At 37.3% G+C, this 20,790-nt stretch overlaps 1 protein-coding gene across 3 annotated transcripts in view; it reads right to left on the bottom strand.

The window, feature by feature from the left end:
- Positions 1 to 204: 204 nt before the first annotated feature.
- RALGPS2 (Ral GEF with PH domain and SH3 binding motif 2) overlaps positions 205 to 20,790 on the bottom strand; it is a 110,085-nt gene continuing 89,499 nt past the window's right edge. Inside the window, exons 15-21 of one of the 3 annotated variants that reach the window (XR_015798326.1) lie at positions 18,029 to 18,106; positions 16,206 to 16,311; positions 11,733 to 11,825; positions 10,990 to 11,095; positions 9,233 to 9,324; positions 4,261 to 5,515; positions 205 to 4,229 (exon numbers count right to left, since the gene is read on the bottom strand). Coding sequence is in view for 2 of the 3 variants with exons in the window: in XM_007428766.4 (XP_007428828.1) it covers positions 5,486 to 5,515; positions 9,233 to 9,324; positions 10,990 to 11,095; positions 11,733 to 11,825; positions 16,206 to 16,311; positions 18,029 to 18,106 (505 nt within the window). In the remaining variant the exon portion in view is untranslated. Of the gene's footprint in view, positions 5,516 to 9,232; positions 9,325 to 10,989; positions 11,096 to 11,732; positions 11,826 to 16,205; positions 16,312 to 18,028; positions 18,107 to 20,790 lie in introns of all 3 variants that reach the window. The other 2 variants (XM_007428766.4, XM_025166981.2) reach the window with 2 other exon arrangements.

The raw sequence follows: 20,790 nt of genomic DNA, 5'->3' as shown, positions 1-20,790 counted from the left end.
AAGTTATAAATAAGAATAATTTCCCCCAATGATTGGCAATATTATATTTCCATATTACTTCCCACTCTGCTGAAAACTACCTTACGACAGCCAAATTCCAGTTGATCCAAGGTGTCATACCATTTGAAGAAACATGGCTCCATCTCTAAGATTTGCTGCAATACAGTATGATTATGCAAAAGACAATGCACAGAATCCAAATTTTAAGTAATTTATTTCAGTAGGAAAAAACTATTTTAAGTTCATACGTTAAGCTATCTTGAAACAGCTTATGCAAACACACAGTTCAAACATACACACATGGTAAAGTATTAAAAATAACTAAGAAAAAAACGACAAGGAACAGCTAAACCGCACATCACTCACAGAGGTCATAGTGCATTTAACCCCCATCAAAATAGTGCTTGAGGTCAACTGGAGGAAAATATACTAAAATGGCTTGTGTGTAGCATAATGTAGACTTTGCATGTTTTCACATATGTGAAGTTCATAACAATGTGAATAAGTTCTGTTATTATTAAATGATACAAAAAGACACGAGTTCACTAAAATCCCCCTTTTCCACTTATCTTCCAATAAGTTTATGATAAAGTAAGCATATTAATTAGTAATAAAAATAAATAATTTTTTCCAGGGAAAGAAGGTGCCACTTTGTTCACTGCAGAGAGGAAACTCTGTACACATTGTCATCTTGGATCTTCAATGACACCCAAACTCAAGAAACATGCTGTAAAAAACCTTAGACTATATTGTACTTTCACAATCTTCACTATGAACAGTCTATGCATGGTCCATTATCCTTGCAAAAGACTTAACTCTTGCTATTTAAGTTGCATTCAATTATAAATCCTGTTGTGCAGTTCTCCTCTATCATATATGTGGAAAATTTAACTCAGAGATCTAATAGTCATGGCCTTCAGAATTTTTATTTTCTTATTCTAGCTGAAAATTTATTTCTCAAAATTTAGATATTATAAAGCTTAGAAAGAAACATTAACTCATGAATAGCCAATTTTTAAAAAACTGGTTTCCACCTTTGAGTTATAATTTGAAAATGGATTTTTAAAAAAATAATTAAATGCTTCAGTGAAACATGCATTTCTAGGGCAAGATCTTACATTGGTGATGACAGTGAGAGAGGAGGGTCTCAAGGAATACTTGAGGCATCCATTGCCTAGTCTTGGTGCCTAGCACTTACATATTCACATACACATAGAGGAGTTTATGCAAAAATGTGAACTGGCTCCCAAATGCACTGAAATTCCTTGTATAAAATCAATGAGTTGAAACTTGTTCAAATTAAGAGTGTTGTTACTGGGTCTACTACAACAGAAAGGTTGGCTTTCAAAGCAGAAATGGGCTAAGAATAATTGCGCTTTTCTACTGGCTGAACAATTCCAATTATTTAATTGGAATTTCTGCAAAGCCCAATTTACATGAATAGTGGAATGCATAGAAATAATACTTGGTGGATTGCCACCTTGGTCTTTCAAACTGGTAGTTAAGGCACTGGCAAAAATTTTATACAGATATAAAATGCCCATCTCAAGATAAGCAGGAAATGTTATACTCCTCAAATGAATATTCTGTGTTTCTGTCTTATTTTTAAATGTAAATTTTAAGGTTGGATACAGGCCATTTTTAAATGGGGGAAAAAAAGTGACTTGAAATCCCCCAAATCTTGGCAGATAGACTTTAGGGAAAATAAAAATGATTCTTTAGTTCTATTTTAGGGTCCTCAAGTTTTCATAGTAGATAATATACCAAATTAGAAAACCAGATCAGATTTAAGAATGCTTAGAACTGAAAAAGAAACGTACAAAAAGATGAGGTGGAAAGATGCAATCTGAAGAGCCATAGGAAGCTTGTATTACAAGGAAACCTAATTTGTAACCAATTTGACTGATCTGACAGAAAGGTACAGGAATATGCCACAGAATTAGAAAGAAATCCAAAAAGTTCACTTAACCTTATTTGAAAATAGTGTATGTCTATTGCAATATCTACAGTAAATGTTTTATGATTCAAATGTAATTTACATGAACAGCTGAAACAAAGTCTTTCATTTTAGCTAATGTGTACGGTAAAGCTCTTTCATCCATGTCTTCAGTGTACACAGAAAAGCGTGTGTGGATCATTTGTATCTGAAGCAGTGCTAAGTTGCAATTTCATTACAAGGAAAACCTCCTTGACTGAGATTTGATAAGAAAGTAGTCTGATGGTATTATTCAACCAACTTCATGTGGGCTAACTGAAGTCTGGTAAATTAATATCAACTTTCCAGAATAACAAGTACTGAAGCACTCAGAACAAATGACCCCTGCAATTTATTTTATAAAAATCATGGGTAATTAAGAAAACTGATTAACTGAGGCTCAGTTTGGTGTGTGCTGTAGAGGTTCTTCATTTACAGTATGTATGGTGAAGAAGCACTGTATACATATATGAGCAAGAAATGAAGACATATAAAGCATTCAACATTTCTTCTAATCAGATTAGTGTTTCTTGTCACAGATCTTGCCTTTCAGAATTAAATCTTTCTTGCAACTTGATTTGTTTTTAGATGAAATATTAAAAATATATTTTTAGTCAAATATGTATTTATATACCAAGGATCCAGTGTTTTTGGATATAGTAAAAAATGGAACTCATCTTATTTTCTATTAATTATTGTAAAAAAATCCCTGATAGTGTTAGTATCTATACATCTAGCTCAACTATTTAGAAGAAACTAAATACCAACCAAAATCCTTCATACACTCTCAAATAGCATTTGGATTTTCTAATACGTATCTTTTTTTGAATGCTATCCCTTTTTAAAAAAAAAATCTAGTGCAATTAATAACACGAACTGTAAAATTTTACATTACTGAGATTTAACTGATGAATGAAGCAAATTGTTAAAAATTAAATAGATCTTTCTACAAGTGCAACCTTTAAAGCAACCACCGTAAAATCTGGAATGGTCAAGGTTTGTACGATTTTGTCAAATAAACTAAATCAAGACAAATAATATACAAAAAGTGCAAAATGCATGAATAAGTTGAAAGCTGTAAAAGTATATAATGCTTTTTATACTTTTGCTATTTAAAGAAACAGGCTAAGTAAAGCTTTTTAACGGATGTATTTATATTTAAATTAAGCTGAAATGTTCACTACTTTTTGCTGCCTTTGATATTTAGTCTATTAAAAACAAGTTTTCAACCTGGTTTTGAGCTGATTCATGTGCCTATTTTTGTATGTGTTCCCTTCCCAGAACCATTCATTTCCCTTTGAGAAACTTTTGATGTAATGAATTAGCTTTGTAAGTGTTAACATAAGCTTCAAAACCTATGTAACTGAGGAAAAATATGTGATGTGCTATGATCTGAATCAAATATTGTAAATGTTCAAAAGTATTTATTCAACATGCCAAAACCAACTATAGACACCATGTGAAAAATTGTGGCATGAACTGACCTTTTATCTTTTAAAAGTCTATACCTAATAAAGCTATGGCTTGCAGTTGCATCTTTCTGCTCTTAACAATAGTGATGGATAAGCCTATCTACACAATTCTTTTTTCTTCCCCACTTTTTTTAAGCAAACAAATTCCACAGGATTCCATTCCACAAAATTAAAAAAGAGGACCCCTTTTTTTTAACTTTGAAAAGTGGAAAATAAATTGTGCAAACTCTATATAGTAATACTGCTGGCTATGAAGATGTTCCTATGAAACATCCTGTGTCATTTATTGGCAGATGTGTGAACTAAAAGAGTCAAGAACATGCAAGTCTCCTTGTATAACATATAACACTACAAGGTCAGAACTGAACATTAAATTCCCCAAGAATCCAGAACAGGACAATTTAAATATATTGTGAACTTTTTTGCAGGAAGAAAAAGGAACAGATTTTAAAAGTTTACAATTTTAAAATATGTTCCTAAATTTTTCACTGTTCTTTGCATGAAACTTTTACATCAACCTTATTATTTCCTTCTGTGGACAGCTGTCATTCTCTATCTATCCTACTAGCAGGAAATAAACCTTTTAGAAAATGTATCCTTTAGAAATATGAACCAATGAAATTCTACCCATCCATGAATTTGAGTTATTCTTTATAACCTCAGTCAATATATGTTTTCTTATTAACTGGACTACAGCACTGATGGAGCCTATTTCAACTGGATTTGTTTTCTTCTGATAAAAATTATTACCAACTGAAAGCTCTGAAATTGTGTAATTCAAACTAAGTATCACACTACTGTAATAACATCGACAAATTTTCAGAGCATGAGTCTCTTTACAAATTGTCTCAGATAATGGTAGTTTTTTTAGGAAATCTGTGAAATGGCAACCTTTATTTTCTTATAGTAAATTAATACTACTTGTATTTAATCCCATTAGCGGCTTATCTTTTTACTGGAAGATTTTTCTGTTTATCTAGGAGGTGCATTTTGCAAACTCAACAGAAACAAGTTTATGCTACAGAGAGATGGCTTCTGTCTCTGACATAAAAGAAAAGAAAATCCCAAACATGTGCTTCTTAATCTGCAAGAAGGAAAATACAAGGTTTTCACCTGCAAAACAATATCTAACAGGCAGTGATAAAGGAGTTTTTCAGTGGTAAATGTGCTTGTGGAAAAGTTTACAATGTGTATCGAAACTGCTTCTTGGGCAAATGAGATGACTTGTCTGAAAATATACTAATTTCTCAGTTCTGACCCCCGATGTTTCCCAGAGCTTCCCTGAAACCAACAACCAAAATCTCTCTCTCCCAAAAAGAAAAAAAAGAAAAGAAAAAAGAATGAATACGATATTGGCTGTTGTGCTACTTGCAGAAAAGAAAATCCTCATGTAGTATCAAATTCTGCAAAGTCAGTGCTTTGTAAAAAAAAGAAAACAAATTTGCATATATTACAGTTGTTACATTCTAAGCTAAACTAATTATACTGTGTCCCCAATTAACTGAGCACAAGAGCTAGTATACAGGGACACAGATATAAGCTGCATATTTTTCAAGAACACACAGGCTATCCCCTTGCACAAACACCCCTTGAAACACTCTTAAGTTTCAGATTTACTCCTTTTTACAGTGAGAAAAACTGCAAAAAGCTGGGCTTTTAAATTAAAATGTAACAAAGTAAACACAAATACAAACCAGCTGCAACCTACTTAACCTAAGCACAGCACCGCCAGGTTTGACACACACACACACACACACACACACACACACAAATTTGGTGTTTCATGTTGGATAACCTTTCATTCTTTAAGGCAGTGGTTTCCACAAATCAGTTCAGAGAATATTAAGTAGCAGCAAGTCTCATGGTAGTTCATGTTGCATTCCATTCCCTGAAATCTTAGTGCTTTTATTCAGAACTTCAGAGGTTTACCATCTTTGCCCTAGCACAGAAGTACAGCTGGCATGCCTTCAACAGGACTTCTCAAACTGTGAAAGAGCATTCAAAAATAGTGTCCTGGATCAAATTCTGTAGTAGCTTGTCACTCAAAAGTCATCAAATTGGCAGGAACCTATAAACAGAAGAAATGATTTTGTAAAGAAAATTAGACATACAGCTTATGTTCCAGTTCAGAAATCATCCTAGTTTCCTGTTATGTAATCAAACAGTGACAAGACTGAGACTTATACGCTGCTTCCTATGGCACTAAAACTCGCAGAAATATGACTTCTTTCAATAATGGCTTGAGAATGAGGATCAGTAACTAACCTTTGGTTCTTGCTTATTCTCAAACTGCTCTTTTAAAAACAAATTACAGTTCTCATAGTCAGTTAAAACTAGAAACAGATGCTTCCAATCTTTTTCCATTGGTAGAGAAAAGAGGGGAGGTGAACATGAGAACCCTTCAACGAAGACCTAATGGTTCTTATTTTGTTTGCCATCAAACTATTCTCAAATTGCTCTTCAAAGGCTTCTCAGCCAGCCTGTGGAAGGAATCAAGTGGGGTGCCACAGAATTCAATCCTGGACCTGATATTCATTAACATTTTTTATTAATGATCTGGAAGATCATTAAGCTGCAGGGAATATTTATCACATTTCAGATGTAAAGTTGGGAGATTGAAGAATCAAACTGAAAATAATAGATTGAAATGTAACATTTCTCTGGAAATAATAAAATGTATATATGTATATGTACAGGATGGAGAATACCTGCTTTGGCAATAGTATATGCAAAAAGGGAGTTTTGTGAATTAGTAAATCACAAGTTGAATGTCAGGAGCTGATGTGACTGTAAAAAAGGAAATATAATCTTAGGCTGCATCAAGAAAGTAGTTTCCAAATAGTAGGATATTATAGTTCTACTCTGTTCCGTTTTAATCAGACCCTTATATACCATGTTTAGTTCTGAGCTCTCTATTTAAATAAGCTTTCAGAGAATGGCAGCAAAGATCATGCCTAGAAATGCTTAGGCAGAGGCTGGATATCTTTGCTGGGAAAGGTTTAGTCTGGATTCCTGCAACCATGCTTCTCTTAATTGGGATAGTGAAACAGGCAATCAGGTCAGTATGATTTCAGAAGCTGTTCCAGCTGCACATCCTATCTACCCTTCACAGGGCCATAACTATCAAATGCTCTGTGGAAGAGATCACCAAAAAAAGATCCCAACGCTTGCTCCATTTGGACTATCCCTTTCCCCACAGAGCCATTTATCACAATGGAAATTATTTTTATTTAATTTATTAGGCATCTGAAGCTTCCCAGACTCTAGGTGGCTTATGACAATAAGAAAAATTAAAACATTGATAGTAGAATACAAACAATAGGAAACACCCCACTAGAGACAATAAATACACAAAATAAATGGAGATGGAGATAACCTATTAACTGCCAAACAGCCTCCACAAATGCTGCTTTTAACAAGCTTTTGGAAGCCATCAGAAGCCAGTTTTGTTTCCAGGGGAAAGCTACCATGACCAAAAAATGTTTCCTGGGTTCAACCACCCTCACTTCACAAAAACAGGACTGCTTCAGAAGGTCCAACTGAGGTTGAAGAAGGTGGTCCTGAAGGTACCTACACACCAAGCCATAGAAGGCTTTGTAAGTTAAAACCCACAATTTGAATTATGCTTGAAAGCCTATTGCAGCCAATCCAGCACTGAGTGCCAGCTAACTGCAGTTTTGGGGTCATCTTCAAAGACAGCCTCACATACAGCAGATCGCAGAACTCCAAATGAGTGGTCATAAGAGCATGTTATTGTAGCTAGATCCTACTGCTTCAGGTACAACTGGCACATAACCAAAACTGGGCAAAGGCCCTCCTGGCCACAGCCTCCACCTGCAAATTCAGCAGTAGTCATGAGTCCAGAAGGAACCCCAAGTTGTAGTGCTTCTCTCTCAAGAGACAACACTAGAGCAGAGAGAGAAATGCAATGAACAAATAGCAACTTTGTCTTGCATGGATTCAACTGTAGCCTGTTTCTTTCCATCCAGTTCCCAACAGGTTCCAGGAATTAGGTCAAGACTTCAACAGCATCTCTGGATGAGCCCGGGGTAGCAATATAAATCTGAGTAGCATCAGCATACAGATGTTACTGCACCACAAACTGATGAATGACCTCTTCCAGGAGCTTCACATAGATATTGAAGGGCAGGGGAGAGACAGATGATTTTTGCTGTATCCCATGTGAGCAACTATTGGGTTGACTTTTCCTCCTCCCCAACCACTGATTAGAATGGTCCATTCAGGAAGGACCAGAATCTGAACCCCCCTGCAGAATCACTGTAAAATAGTGCCTCCAATCCCGACCCCCACAGGCAGTCCAGAATACCATAGGTTGATGTCAAAACCTGCTAAGAGCCTAAAGGACCAAGAAGGTGTAGTCAGCCCATCTAAGTCCCAAAAAGGTAATAAATTAGAATGACCAGTACCATCTTGGTCCCATGCCTGGGTTTAAACTGAAACTGAAAAAGTCCAGAGAAGTTACTTCTAAGGCACTCTGAAGCTGAATCCCCACTAGTATTCAACAACCTTCCATCAAAAGGGAAGGATGGAGACAGGGTGATAGCTATCAAACATAGCTGAATCCAAAGAGGGATTCTTAAGGAAGGGGTGTGTACCACAGTCTCCTTCCAAGCTGCCAACACCACCCTCTCCTGAAGTGAGGCACTGACAGCTACCTGGATCTAGCCCATCATACTCCCACCAAACCTTTGTAGCAGCCAGGAGGGGCATGATGTAGCTCACAAGTGACAAGAGTCATGTCAGAGAGCACCCTACCTACTTAATCTGAATCAACAGGCAAAAAGGAGTCCCAAATAATATGGTAAGAACGCCACCCCTGTCACACACTGGACTACAAGGGAAGTTGCCACCCTAAATAATGCTGCTGGCTGACAGCCCGCTGATGAAATGAGAGAGGAAAATTACAAATGCTTCACCTCCCTTGTTATCCCAGTGTAAGCTTAGACTTTAGCTTGGGTCTGTGCTCAGTCAGGTTCAGTTCTAGTGTTCCTTCACCTTAAAAACAACATATACTTGCCTTTAAAAAAGTTGTTATTGTGATATGACTATATATATATATATATAGTCCTAAAGACACAATAAATGAACACAAGATTATATAAGAGTGACATTATTTGGAACGGGGAAAGGTTAATTATAGTGGACAAAACATCTAACATTCTTTGCATTATATTATGTGATAATTCACAAGTTATAATTTCATAATTATATAAGTATATACATTTTACACTAGAGTACAGGGCTGTGCAAAACATTTAGAGGGATAGATCCCAAGGCACACTGATACAAACAAAGTGCCCCTCCTCAAAGCACTGAGAAGGGACTCCAGAGAATGTGAATGCTCCAGAGGCTTTCTCAGCTTCCATAATGTGTGCAGGCACAGCCACTTTACTCTTCTGGCAGTTCCACGCACACAACTTACAGCAGCTTTTGAAGCAGCTATGCCAATTCTTCTGGAGGATGTGGCTGCCCAGTGCTTCAAGGAAGGTGTTTCATTCATACCAAAGTGCATTGAAAAGCATCAGTTTTTTGCTGATTTGATCAGTTGATTGCTGTCTCATATTAGCTAATTGTGCTATTTTCTTATACTTTCTTGGAATAAAGCCTAATGTACTTATATAGTGTAGTCAATGCTTCCTAATCTGCTGGGCTTGGGATAGAGCAATACAGCAACACACGCTTTTTTTGTGTTTTCTAAGGTACCACTCTGTATTCAGCTCTCACTGGTAACTGAAGCATGAGTTCATAATTCTTGCTCTCTCACCTGTTGTCTGTTGCTTTGGCAGGCAGCACTCAGATGCTTGAACCACAGCATTGCATTCATTCTGTTACCAGCTTGAAACTTATACGAATTCCCTGAATGACAAAACGAAGGAGTTTTCTATTACAAATAATTAAAATAATCTCGTACTTTAAATTAAGCAACATTAAAAAAAAAACTAGTGGATGGAATTCAGTTGTATGCTTCCGCTAACTAAATTTATTGATTATCCTCACTTGAACACTCTCAAAATCCACTTGACAGAGTCCCCTAATCCTCTGGAGCAGATCTTATAGGCATTTCTTTGTCCTATCATACAAAGAAAATCCAGCAATGGATACTACCAATATTTTTTAATAGACAGATAGAATATGTAATGATACAGCCAATCAAGAATGCCCTCTGAGAGAAAGTTGTAGCGTTGTAAACATATGTCTAATATGGACATGGAATAAATCAAGAAGACTTATTTTATATAACATTTTACATGCAGTATAAAGTCATCCCCATCACAAATTATTCACTCATAAGGTAACTTCGCAGCTATCTGCTAAGAAGGCAAAATCCACCTGAGACTCATTTTCCTGGCACATGGAGTTTTTGAGTTGCTGTAATAATGTTCCAGGCCAGAAACTCTTTTCTCCATTTTGACAGTTTGGGTTGGATGACTTATCAAAACTAAAGACTAACCCTCACACTGCTTGCATTCCAAATTCCCCTTATTAGTCACCAGTTCTCTGGGAAATGTGGGATAGATTTTTGTTTTCAAAGAAGGTAATTTGATTAAAATATTCAAATGACTTTCCAGCAAAAGATAAACAAACATCTATTAATAGTTAATGCAATTCTTTTTAGTGCTATCTTCAAAAATTAGGGTTAGGGACCCATTCAAACTATAATTAAGAAATAGTGAGTTCAACAGTCTATGGAAAATGGACTGGAAAAGTTATGTAAGTATTTGGGATTTGTTTTTATTATTTATTTTATTCCATTTGGATGCCGCCCAACTCTAACCGACTCTGGATGAATGGTTGAAAACTAATTTGTTCCATGTGGCTATTTTGTTTTTTCTTTGTATGTGTGTGTTTCAACTATTTATAAGACATTTTAAGTGAAAAGGGAATTTCCTCTCAAAAGGTTTTCAAATGTTCAGTCAAGAAAAAGCATTTAATAAATGTAAATATCACTTGATTAAGCCAAATTGGACCAAGTACTTATAATTCTTCTACAAAGATACCTGTGGTTTTCAGATCAATTGTTTCTATTAACATTTGCTACATCACAGCTCACTACTACAATTAAAGCCAGAAGGAAGTTAATTTTGTATTACAGTAATTTAACAACTCATTGATTTAACAACTAATCACAGGGAAGGGGTATCCATTAAATGTAAAAAACTTTTAACAAATAACAACAACCACTGATGTACAATAATAGGGAAGGGATATCCATTAAATGCCAAATGATTTTTCAAGCCACAAATGTACATCAAAGGTCTGTTCAGCAAATCAGTCCAGACAATATTCACTGTTCCCCTTCAAAATTGGATTCAGTATTATCAGTAAAATAGGTTAATACTGAATCTCATTTTGAAGGGGAGCAGTGAATACTGCCTGGACTGATTTGCTGAACAGACTTTGACCATTTTGGGGGGTGAAATCTGTTAATGTCTAATTTGGACAAAGGTGGATACTACAGAGTTTGTTATGTCTAAAGACTATTAAACCAAGAGTTTATTACTATTAACTAATGCTACTGACCTTTTTCAGAATCTGTAAGTAGGAAAAGATCTGGATGATCTGGATCATCAGCCATCATAACCATCCAACCCACAACTGACACATTCTTACTTGGTGTAGATTTGAACTAGAGGTGGGGGTGAAGGGAACATCAATGAAAGGAAAAATATGAATGAAAAGGGTACAGCAACATTTGCATTAAAAACAACAGCACCAAGAAGAGAAAAATTGACTTGCTTGCTTTTGTAATGCAACACAGATTAAGAAAACTCAAAAGGGATGCACTATTTTATATACCCCAGAGTTAATCCGGGACAATCATGGGATTGGACCTTGATCCACAAACAGGTGTGACACCTAAGCAAGTGATATCAAGGGATATTTCTGCCCATTGTGGAAAAACCTCTTTTTCTTTGAATCTCCTTGTGTGTTCTGAAAGTTGCCATCTTTCCATAGACAGAAAGACTGAACTGAATTTATAAGGCTGCTTGCACAAATTCCAGATTTGTACCTTTCAGCAGGAAGTACAGCAGGAATTTGGAATTAGTTTTAAAAACTGCTACAAGTTGCTTGCAGCAAAACTCAAGATGGGGAGATTAAAATAGGGGAAACAAGTAAATAGTATATTTAGACAATATGAAGTTTATAGAATAATAGCAGTTCAGTGCTGCAGAACACAGCATTCACAGTGAAAGACTGAAAAAAAAAATCTTTCTCCTGCCAAGGACTATCCCTATAGCTAAAAGCAAGAATACAATACATACGTGTTTTCTCTCTGTTGCCTTCAAAGACTTTGCAGCATAGTAGAAAAGCTGTGTTCCACACAAAGCCACCCAGTATTTTGTCCAAGAAGCTACCTACATGATTAGACAATCACGAGGTTAATAAATCCAAAATGTGTCTGCCATTCCATCTTAATTTTGTATATATTTAAGTCCTATCCATTTTACACATTAACCAAGCAGCATGAGACTTTCAGGACATTGTTAGCTGTAATCCACAATATATACTGTAATATAAATTGGAAAAACATTCTGTGCGTTAGCCTAGTTTAGTAAAGATGGAAATTTAAAAACATATACTTAGCACTGATTCAGGATTCTCAGATTGCAATGTGCTAAGTCACCCCAAGACCAAATCAGTGCAACAAGTAACATCTCTTCCCAATCTAGGACTTGAGAAACTACCAAGAAAACAGAACAGTATGCTGTGGGCCACCAAACCAATGTAGAAATGAAAAACCCTTTCCAAACTGTGCAGATTTTCATGCTAGTCACAGCACTGATGCCACTGTTTATAGAGACACATATAAGCCACTATATCCTTTACTGCTGAAGAATTTTCATTATAGTCCATATCACTGGCTCATATGTAAGACTGGCCTGAAGGGGGAAAAAAAATCCTTAATGCATATCCTTGGAACGCCTTTTACCCCATTAGAGACACTTGTCTTCCTATCTGATAAGCTCAGGAACAACCAGTTATTCCTGGTTATCATAATTGGATATCTACATATTCAAAGCTCATTGAACAAAAAGTGGAATTAGCAAGATAACCTTGACCCAAATTTAGATTAAATTTAAAAATAAATGTTTTTATAATTTCTAAGACCATCATAAGTGTCTGTATGCAAATAGGCATTGGCATTCATCTTCCTAAAGAGGACCTCCTTAGATCTGGCTGGATCAGACAACCTCAAATGCCTAATCTTGCCTTTCTAAGGAAATGTTGGTACAGTAGAGGAAGTAGGTTATCTGTATTGTTTTCAGACAGGGTTCAGGCCTGAGCAGGGGACAGAAAATACTTTAGTTGTACTATGCTGGTCTATAACCATAATAAAGATCTGATTTGATTTAGTTGCACTGGTGCATCATCTAATGTGGGACTTGGATAAGTGTACTAAACCCTTCATGGTCTGTTCAGATCTTCTAGCAGCATTTGATACCATATCAACCACAGTATGTTCTAAGCTGCCTGCAAAGGTTAGAAGTTGGAGGCTCTGTTTTACAGTGGTTCCACACCTTCCTGATGGGTAGTACCAGACAGTGTGGTGGGCTAGGAGAGATCTACCTCTCAGTTGCTCCAATGTGGAGTACCATATATCTCTTTTCTCTACCCCAGGTGTTTAACATTTACATCAAGCCTCTGGGAGAGGGCATCTGTCAGTTTGGGGTGAGATCATCAGTACTGAGCCAGTGATATGGTTGAAGTCCTGACCTAGTGCCTGCAGGCTGTAAGAAGGGGAAAAACAAATTAAAGTTGAATATCAGCAAGAATGAATTACTGACCAGAAACCATCTGGCTCTCTTTCCACTCTGGATTTCATAGCACTCTCTCTGAAGATGACTTGGGGCTCCTCCTAAACTTGGGGCTATTACTAGATAGGCAGGTGAAAGCTGTAACTAGGGAGGCCTTTGAAAGCTTTGGCTGTTGCTCCAGTTCAGTCCTTCCTGAAGAAGGAGGCCTGGCAACAGAGTCACACACCTTTGTCTCCTCCTGCCTAGATTACTGTAATGTGCTATAAATGGGGCTGCCTTTGAAGGCTACTTGGAACTGGCAAGTAGTTCAAAATGCAGCAGCCTGTCAGCAAGGAACAGCTGCACTTTCATTTAACACCAGTGCTTCAGGATCTGCACTAGTTTTCAAGACTTCTGGTACAATTCAAAGTGACCTATAATGCCCTATATGACTTAACAAGATTGTCTCTGTCAAGTGAATCCTACAGTGGGGCAAAAAAGTATTTAGTCAGCCACCAATTGTGCAAGTTCTCCCACTTAAAAAGATGAGAGAGGCCTGTAATTTTCATCATAGGTATACCTCAACTATGAGAGACAAAATGAGAAAAAAAATCCGGAAAAACACATTGTCTGATTTTTAAAGAATTTATTTGTAAATCATGGTGGAAAATAAGTATTTGGTCACCTACAAACAAGCAAGATGTCTGGCTCTCACAGACCTGTAACTACTTCTTTAAGAGGCTCCTCTGTCTTCCACTTGTTACCTGTAGTAATGGCACCTGTTTGACCTTGTTATCAGTATAAAAGACACCTGTCCACAACCTCAAACAGTCATACTCCAAACTCCACTATGGCCAAGACCAAAGAGCTGTCGAAGGACACCAGAAACAAAATTGTAGACCTGCACCAGGCTGGGAAGACTGAATCTGCAATAGGCAAGCAGCTTGGTGTGAAGAAATCAACTGTGGGGGCAATAATTAGAAAATGGAAGACATACAAGACCACTGATAATCTCCCTCGATCTGGGGCTCCACGCAAGATCTCACCCTGTGGGGTCAAAATGATCACAAGAACGGTGAGCAAAAATCCCAGAACCACACAGGGGGACCTAGTGAATGACCTGCAGAGAGCTGGGACCAAAGTAACAAAGGCTACCATCAGTAACACACTATGCTGCCAGGGACTCAAATCCTGCAGTGCCAGACGTGTCCCCCTGCTTAAGCCAGTACATGTCCGGGCCTGTCTGAAGTTTGCTAGAGAGTATTTGGATGATCCAGAAGAGGATTGGGAGAATGTCATATGGTCAGATGAAACCAAAGTAGAACATTTTGGTCTAAACTCAACTCATCGTGTTTGGAGGAGAGAGAATGCTGAGTTGCATCCAAAGATACCTACTGTGAAGCATGGGGGTGGAAACATCATGCTTTGGGGCTGTTTTTCTGCAAAGGGACCAGGACGACTGATCCGTGTAAAGGAAAGAATGAATGGGGCCATGTATTGTGAGATTTTGAGTGAACACCTCCTTCCATCAGCAAGGGCATTGAAGATGAAACGTGGCTGGGTCTTTCAGCATGACAATGATCCCAAACACACCGCCCGGGCAATGAAGGAGTGGCTTCGTAAGAAGCATTTCAAGGTCCTGGAGTGGCCTAGCCAGTCTCCAGATCTCAACCCCATGGAAAACCTTTGGAGGGAGTTGAAAGTCTGTGTTGCCCAGCAACAGCCCCAAAACATCACTGCTCTAGAGGAGATCTGCATGGAGGAATGGGCCAAAATACCAGCAACAGTGTGTGAAAACCTTGTGAAGACTTACAGAAAACGTTTGACCTCTGTCATTGCCAACAAAGGATATATAACAAAGTATTGAGATGAACTTTTGATATTGACCAAATACTTATTTTCCACCATGATTTGCAAATAAATTCTTTAAAAATCAGACAATGTGATTTTCTGGATTTTTTCCCCCATTTTGTCTCTCATAGTTGAGGTATACCTATGATGAAAATTACAGGCCTCTCTCATCTTTTTAAGTGGGAGAACTTGCACAATTGGTGGCTGACTAAATACTTTTTTGCCCCACTGTATCTGGTCAGTGTGCATATCCCTGGGAGGGATGCTGATGGTTCCTTGCCACATGAGACCCAAGAGAGGACAAGTCCTTAAATTTCTCTGTAATAGCACCTACCCTATGGAACAGCCTCCCACTGGCAATCTGGGTAGCACCATCTTTCCTACTTCAGAAAAGCTGTTAAAATGAAACCATTCAGAAGGGCCTCCAATTAAGATTTCTGATATGCCTATTATTTTATGGTAGAATAAATTATTATGGTTTGATATATTAGTATTGGCTTTGAGATTACTGTTAGGCTTATTTTTGGTTTTTAATTGTAAACTACCATGAGTCCATGTGGACTGTGACTATGTATCTGTCTGTCTATCTATCACAATTCTGGGTGGTGTGATATTAATAAATAATGATAATATTAATATATTAGAATTTTGCTTGCTGTATCTGCTATCAGCTCAGAGATTCTTCAGACAAATACTAATTCACTGAAGGCTGCTAACCATTATTTTATAGGATAGTGGCTTTTCATAGTGCAAAAGCTGTTCATTAAATGACTGATCTGATGATGTGGAAGATCCCCAAACCAATGTAAATTTATATCCAGGTCCCCAAAGGTACAAGCTATTACCTGGGCACTAAACTACTGTCACTCCAAGTTATTTTTCAGCACCATATACAGGAAGTGGTTTGGAGGGGTAGCTGCAGGGATTATTTGAATCAGTCATGAGATATCCTGCCACAATTTGCATTTACATGTATCCCATTTTTTTTTATCAACTGACCTCTAAATACTTTACGATCTACTGCATTCTAAGTAACTAAAATGCTTGAGCAATCACTGCTGATCTAATTAAAACAAATAAACTGAAATATTTTTGAAACAGAAAAAGCCAATTTGGGAAGCACTTTAAATAATTTATTTAACATCTTACTGTAGGTTTCTTCCCCTCTTTCAACAGAGTTTTTCTTCTGAGAACACCTTGAATAGTAACAGCTCCTGGATACAAATGAACAGCTAAATCTTCAGACTCTGCAGAACTAAAAAAGAAGCATGTGTAAAGTATGGGAAAGTACTACGTATTTCAACAGATAATCCAAACATATTATATCTGTTTCCTTATGTAAAATACTGCCATTTCAATTATTGGATTTCATTATGGAAAGATACTAACTTTTAGAAGGATTATTATATATTTTACTTGCACAGCACAAGTTAACATGCTAAGAAAGACTTTCATTTTAGCAACTGACTTATAAATAACTATAAATTTTTTATATTATGATAAAGAACTACAAATAATTCTAACTAGCAAAAGGCTTGGAGTCAACTTCACTTTAACAACTCCTTTCAAACATTTTATTTTTAAATGGTTCTTTCTAGATTTTTCCAGACCTGCTTAAAAAAATATTGGGTTTACGGTAGTCATCTGAGTTAATGAATAAAAAGTATAAAAAGAAAAACAAAGAAAAACAGCAAGAGCTTAATACATGCACAATACCATACCAAGATATTTGAATGCAATAATAGAAGCAGCAGGAAAGCAGAAAGCCTGGCCCAGAGCAGTTAAATAAAGCTGTTGTAACATAGGCTGTGTTCTAACAAGTGAGCAGCTGACCAGCTTTTAATGACAGGAAATATTTGACTGCACAAGTGTTTGTGTAAGTGCATACCAAGCAACTTATGTGGCACAGCCATCAACTCTCCAGAGACAGGCTAAGAAAGTAAAAATTTCTGAAACATCTTGGAAAATTTCTTCCATACATCCTTTGACTGTTAGCCTATAAACTGAGAGAGCTGACAAGCTGAGCCTTCCAGATGTCCAAAAGTTAGCATACGCTTGTCCACATTACACCAGATTTTAAGAGTTATTTGAGCTAGGTTCTCTCATAAGTGCAGTATAACATAACGTTTACTGAGGAATGTAAAAAGGCCTTGATGTGAATGAATGGAAGTGGTTTTTCATAAAATGTTATTCAAAGAAACTTTAAGGCAAGGACTGCTCTGTTCTTTGCATAGCATTACCAAGGGCTGAACTCCAAACATGAGAGAGACCAAAGTGAATGGGAGCCCTTTTACTTTTCATTTTATTATATTATATTATTATTATTATTGCAAAAATTTAAAAAAAACTGTTTTTTTCCTGGTAAAAGGCATTATGGCACTGAGACTTTTCCTTATTGACATGGTTTTCTCTTCTAATAAAAACTGCCATAGGTATTTTGGAGAGGTCCACAGCATGGTGAGGTAGGGGAACAGGCAGGGATGGGGAATGGGAACTGAAATTGGGGGACCTGCTACCAGTTATCCTGGTTCTTTTTGCATTTCTGGAAATAATGGGCAGCTGATTTACAATTTATATGGCTCAGAATGAAAGAAAACAGGAACATTTTAACTCTCACTCAGTCTTCAAAGCTCCAACATCATTCTTGCTACCCAATTACTTCCAGTACCATCCAGTATCATAAATGATGCTTCAGAGGGTTTTTCTAAGTGGAGGGGTAAATAAAGCATTTGGGGGATTTTCTGAGTAATATTATGCAATGAGATAGGCAAATTAAAATGAGCCAGCCATACTCTGTGAAGATGTAATTAAGTTGTAAGACAGAAGTCCTGTTTGGATAGAGAATGTTCACTGACATGATACGTCAAGATAGTTAGAAAGAACAAGAGTGTCAGATTACACCCAGTTCACTATCAAATCAGTCACCAACACCAGAGGAAAGTGTCTGGCCCTTGAACGCAAGGAATTAGTACCTGCTGCCCTTCGTGTGGCTCCAATAGCCATTTCGAGCTATTCTTGTCACCGGACCAAGAGAATGGTACAATCTGTTCCTGTTGGATTCCATTATAAATGGTATGCATTACATTTTTGGAATACATAGTCATCATTTGTTAGAACACTATAATAAGCTTTCCTTTCTGCTACATTGCTACTTCCTCTTGTTTATGATCACCAGTGTATTTAAGTTTTTAAAAGATCTGTTTTTATTTGGACACATGTTCTTCGTGTGAACACATATAACAGTAGAATATTCTTACTGGCATCCCAATGAATGCTTAGATAATCAACATCTTAAATAATAACATCAGCAGCTAAAACAAGACAAGACATTGTTAAAAGCCAAGTCATTGGACAGCAATATGGTCACCTTAGAATATGAAAACATTCCCTCTTATATTGGTTCAGCAGTGTACCTTGGCTTTTTCTCCTGAATAAGCTTTAAGGATTATGAGAAAGGAAGTGATACTGGGGAGAGGGGAGAATAATCTTAAGGCTTCTATTTGTGAAAACTCTTTATGGCAAAACTGGAGAGCAAAATCCCGATGGGCATATACCATGATATCTCTGCCAAATCAGAATTCCCACTTATTTATTGTATATATTATTTTGTAAGTCTATGTTATAACCAGTACAATTTACAATCCTATGTTGACATAATTTTAGTATTTATTTAGAATATATAAACACTATTTTTCAACAAAAGTATTCTTAAAAGCAGACTGTATGGTAATTTTTAAGGCAATCTGAATAATCTTAACACTAAAGCTTCTATTAGTACCATGCACATTCTTCTGAGTCTTGCAGATTAAATGACTCCAATTCTTAGCAGTCAGTTATATTAGAAGTCCTTTTTCCAAGCCCTTGTTTCTTTGTAAGGTCTTCAGCAGCTATAGGGAAGAGCCATCCCTTCCTGAAAATATTACACCAAACACGAGTTCCAGCTAATACAGTGGTAAATGTCCCAAGATGGTCTTCATTTTGATTTACTTAGATCCTGTATCTTCTTAACTAACAGGCAGGGTTATTCAATGAATCAAATAAGCCATGGCACATTTGAAGCCATGATGTTTGATAAAACCTATGACTGCCTTCTAAATACTTCCAAATGGGTCTGCCTTTTCTTCCTTAGAATTGTTTTTGACCATATGGTGTTAGAGAAACAGTACTGTAATGTCAGTGAAGCATTCAGAACTGTAATAGAAAGAACCTCAACTGCAAACATGACTAATCAAAATGAATACGTTTATGGTAGTTACTTGGGTAAAATGTCTCCCATGTCACACAGTCAATTCATATTAAACTATAAATAATAAGGCAGGAACAACACACAATGCAAAAAAGCTTCTATCAATAAACCTATACAGGTAGTCCTCAACTTATGATGGCAATTGGGACCAGAATTTCTGTTGCTAAGTGATGAGGTCTTAAAGTGCAACCAATTATTGCAATCCCTGCAGTCCCAGTTGCCATTGTTAAATAAATCCCACAGTCGTTAGGGGAGACAACTTCCTGCTGGCTTCTCACAACCAAAGTCAGTGGGGAAGCTGGCAGAAAGCTGTAAGTCCCAGGCCTGTAGACAGGTAGGTGGCTGCTGCCGTGTGGGGGAGGGAGCAAGGGGGTGCAAGGGTGAGGGGGGTTGGGGAAGGTGTGCAAAAAGCACATCATGGTGTGGGGAGGGTGCGTGAGGGAGAATTGGGGAGGATGCATGGGGGTGCGTGAGTGGCTGACGTGGACGAGCGTAGAGGAGCTAGGGGAGGGTGTGCAGGTGGAGGAGACTTACCCCAAGCAACTTGCAACCTTTCCTGCTGGTTTCTCCACTGACTATGTGGGGAAGCCGCAAGAAGGCTACAAATGGCAACTGCGTGGTTGTGGGGTGCTTGGCAACTGGTCGTAAATGTGCACGGGTTGCCAAGCACCCAGATCATGATCACGTGACTGCGAGGGTGCTGGGGCAGCCGGAACTCTGAGGACCAGTCGTAACCACCATTCAAGCGCTATCATAACTTGGAATGGTTGCTGATCAAATGGATGTAGGTCGAGGACTACCTGTATTAACATTGATAGATTTATTGTTGCATGCATATTACTGAGCAAAACTGCATCAAAGTAGTGGCCTGAAGACATGATTTAAGCAAGGGAAGAGAAAATATCTAAACAGCTCACCCTGCAGAGGAAGAACCTGCAGTTTTATAGGATCGACTGTGATGCTACTAGCTTGTTATGACACTTGATTTGTACTGAGCTGGGAGCTGCATAAGCACCTCAGATCACTTCCACTAGTGGTGCTTACATTTTTATCAGATGATCAATGTCTTGAAAGCTGCTCAATGATATACAAAATAAAAGTAGTTTTCTAGAAACAGTAGTAGATTTACAGCATGTTTTTTAAAAAGTCAATCATATATGTTGACTAAGACAGAAAATAGACTCATCTAGCTGTTCTGAATAGGTAAGGTCTTGCTGTTCTAGGGAACATCTCAGGACAACTATTACTTGGGTTTTATTCCAAGCCCAGACTGTAAATGGGAACTTCAACTTTGGAAGCTTCTTTCAAGAGTCTCTTAGCTAGCTATAGCTAGATGATGAACCACTCATATAGGTACATTGAGCAAACCTTTTAGAAATCAGGATTCTGGATTCTGGGACTACTGCCAATACATCAGTGACAACAGACCCTCCAGACAACTTGCATGATTGGACTGTTTTACCCATTATTCTTTTCCTCACATATACA

The sequence above is a fragment of the Python bivittatus genome, unplaced genomic scaffold (assembly GCF_059951505.1).
Source record: "Python bivittatus isolate LINGU-HERP-01145 unplaced genomic scaffold, Pbiv_v1 ctg000700_np1212, whole genome shotgun sequence".
Lineage (NCBI taxonomy): Eukaryota > Metazoa > Chordata > Lepidosauria > Squamata > Pythonidae > Python > Python bivittatus.
The sequence above is the reverse complement of the archived record's forward strand: the minus strand, read 5'-3'. Positions and strand labels throughout refer to the sequence as shown.